General features: G+C 36.6%; 1 protein-coding gene across 1 annotated transcript; it reads right to left on the bottom strand.

The window, feature by feature from the left end:
- Window positions 1-15: 15 nt before the first annotated feature.
- Window positions 16-1,044, bottom strand: LOC117182504 (the record flags this gene model as incomplete). Its single annotated transcript, XM_033375602.1, has 1 exon — window positions 16-1,044. A coding segment is annotated over exon 1 (1,029 nt), but the record flags the coding sequence as incomplete, so codon positions are not given.
- Between the last annotated feature and the right edge of the window lie 517 nt (window positions 1,045-1,561).

Genomic DNA, 1,561 nt, shown 5'->3' with positions numbered 1-1,561 from the left:
AAATACTACACGAACTCTCGTTGAGAGACTATCGTTTCTAACCACACAATGATGAGGCATGTAATAAGACACAGGAGAATAGGATTCGTCCAGTTCTTTCGACATGTGACCTAGTTTTTCGTATTCAGTCATGAAGGCAGTATACTCTTTTTTGAGTTCAGGTTTTCTTTTTAATTTTCTTTCTAAATTCAAGAAACGACGCTCAGCTTGTTCTTTGGATTCACCCAACTGATCAAGGTTACCCTTGAAGGGGATTGTGACAATGAATATGCCATTTGCATCTCTCTTTACAGTTTTGCTAAAAAGAGATTCGCACAATTTCTCATCAATGGACTTCGATTTTTTATCCAAATGCTCTTCTAACTCCCAAAATTTTGCAATTTGTTTTTCGATGTTTATATTCTGAATCAAGTTGCAACGAACTGTATTGAATCGAGAAATTAGAGAAGAATTTGACATTGGACCCGCCAAGATCCAACCCAATCTAGTTTTTTGTAAAAGCAAACCTTGATCATTTAATTTTACTTGACCTATACAAATCAAAGTCCAAAAGATGTTATTTCCTATTAATATATCAATTTTTCCGGCCTTGTCAAATTCAGGATCTGCTAAATTGAGATGAGAAGGAATCTTTAAGGCGATTGTGCTAATTTTTGAATTTGGAGAATGAGTTGTGATCTCCGGAACGACAAGACAGGGAACCTTAAACTCAAAATTATTTTGTCTTGAAAGAATTTGAACGTTGTATCTATACTTGACACTGGAAGAAAGATTGTTTACTACGCTTAACGTCACATCTATTGGAATTTTCTGAAGATTGAGGGAGTCACAGAGTTTTTCTGTAATAAGGCCGGTTTGAGAACCATTGTCTAAAACAATGTGAGCTGTCTTCAATTGTTTATCCGAATTTGCTACCAGCACGGATGCTGTGGACAAGGCTCCATCGTTTTTTACATTAACGCAACAAGAAGATAGAGCTTTTGACTCTTGAGGTGCCGCAGCACTTGTTTCACTGCTCGATTCACCTTTTTCGAAATGTAACATTGTGTTGTGTTTACTATGGCACTTCTTGCAATTAGTACCTCTACACTGTTTCACATAATGGCCCGGTCTAAAACAATTCAAACAAACCTTGAAGCTCTTGATTTTCTCTGCCCTTTGTTGCGGCACGAGTTCAATAAATTTGGAACAATCTTGAATGAAATGTTCCCCATCACAAAACAAACAGTTCAATTTTTTAGCGAGAAAGGACTTGACTTTGGACTAATTACTATTATTGTTATTGTTAGACTTTGATTTAGCATTTTTGTCTATTTGCAAGTTATTTATTTCTAGAGTCTCAAGCATATCCGACCTAGCCTTTAAAAAATTCTTTAGATCTTCCAATGTACGAAATTCGTTCTCTGTTTTTTCTTTCTTCCAAGCACGTGCGGTTATTTTATCAAGTTTGGTCGTGACGATATATATCAACAGCACGTCCCACTGGTCAGTCGGCTGATTCAGTGCGTTAAGAGCTCTCAAATGTTTGTTTAAAGTGTCCAAGACCTTGCGAATCTGAGCA

Source organism: Belonocnema kinseyi, unplaced genomic scaffold (assembly GCF_010883055.1).
Source record: "Belonocnema kinseyi isolate 2016_QV_RU_SX_M_011 unplaced genomic scaffold, B_treatae_v1 SchBZDm_1360;HRSCAF=1506, whole genome shotgun sequence".
Taxonomy (NCBI): Eukaryota; Metazoa; Arthropoda; class Insecta; order Hymenoptera; family Cynipidae; genus Belonocnema; species Belonocnema kinseyi.
This window is presented reverse-complemented; position numbering and strand designations above follow the sequence as displayed.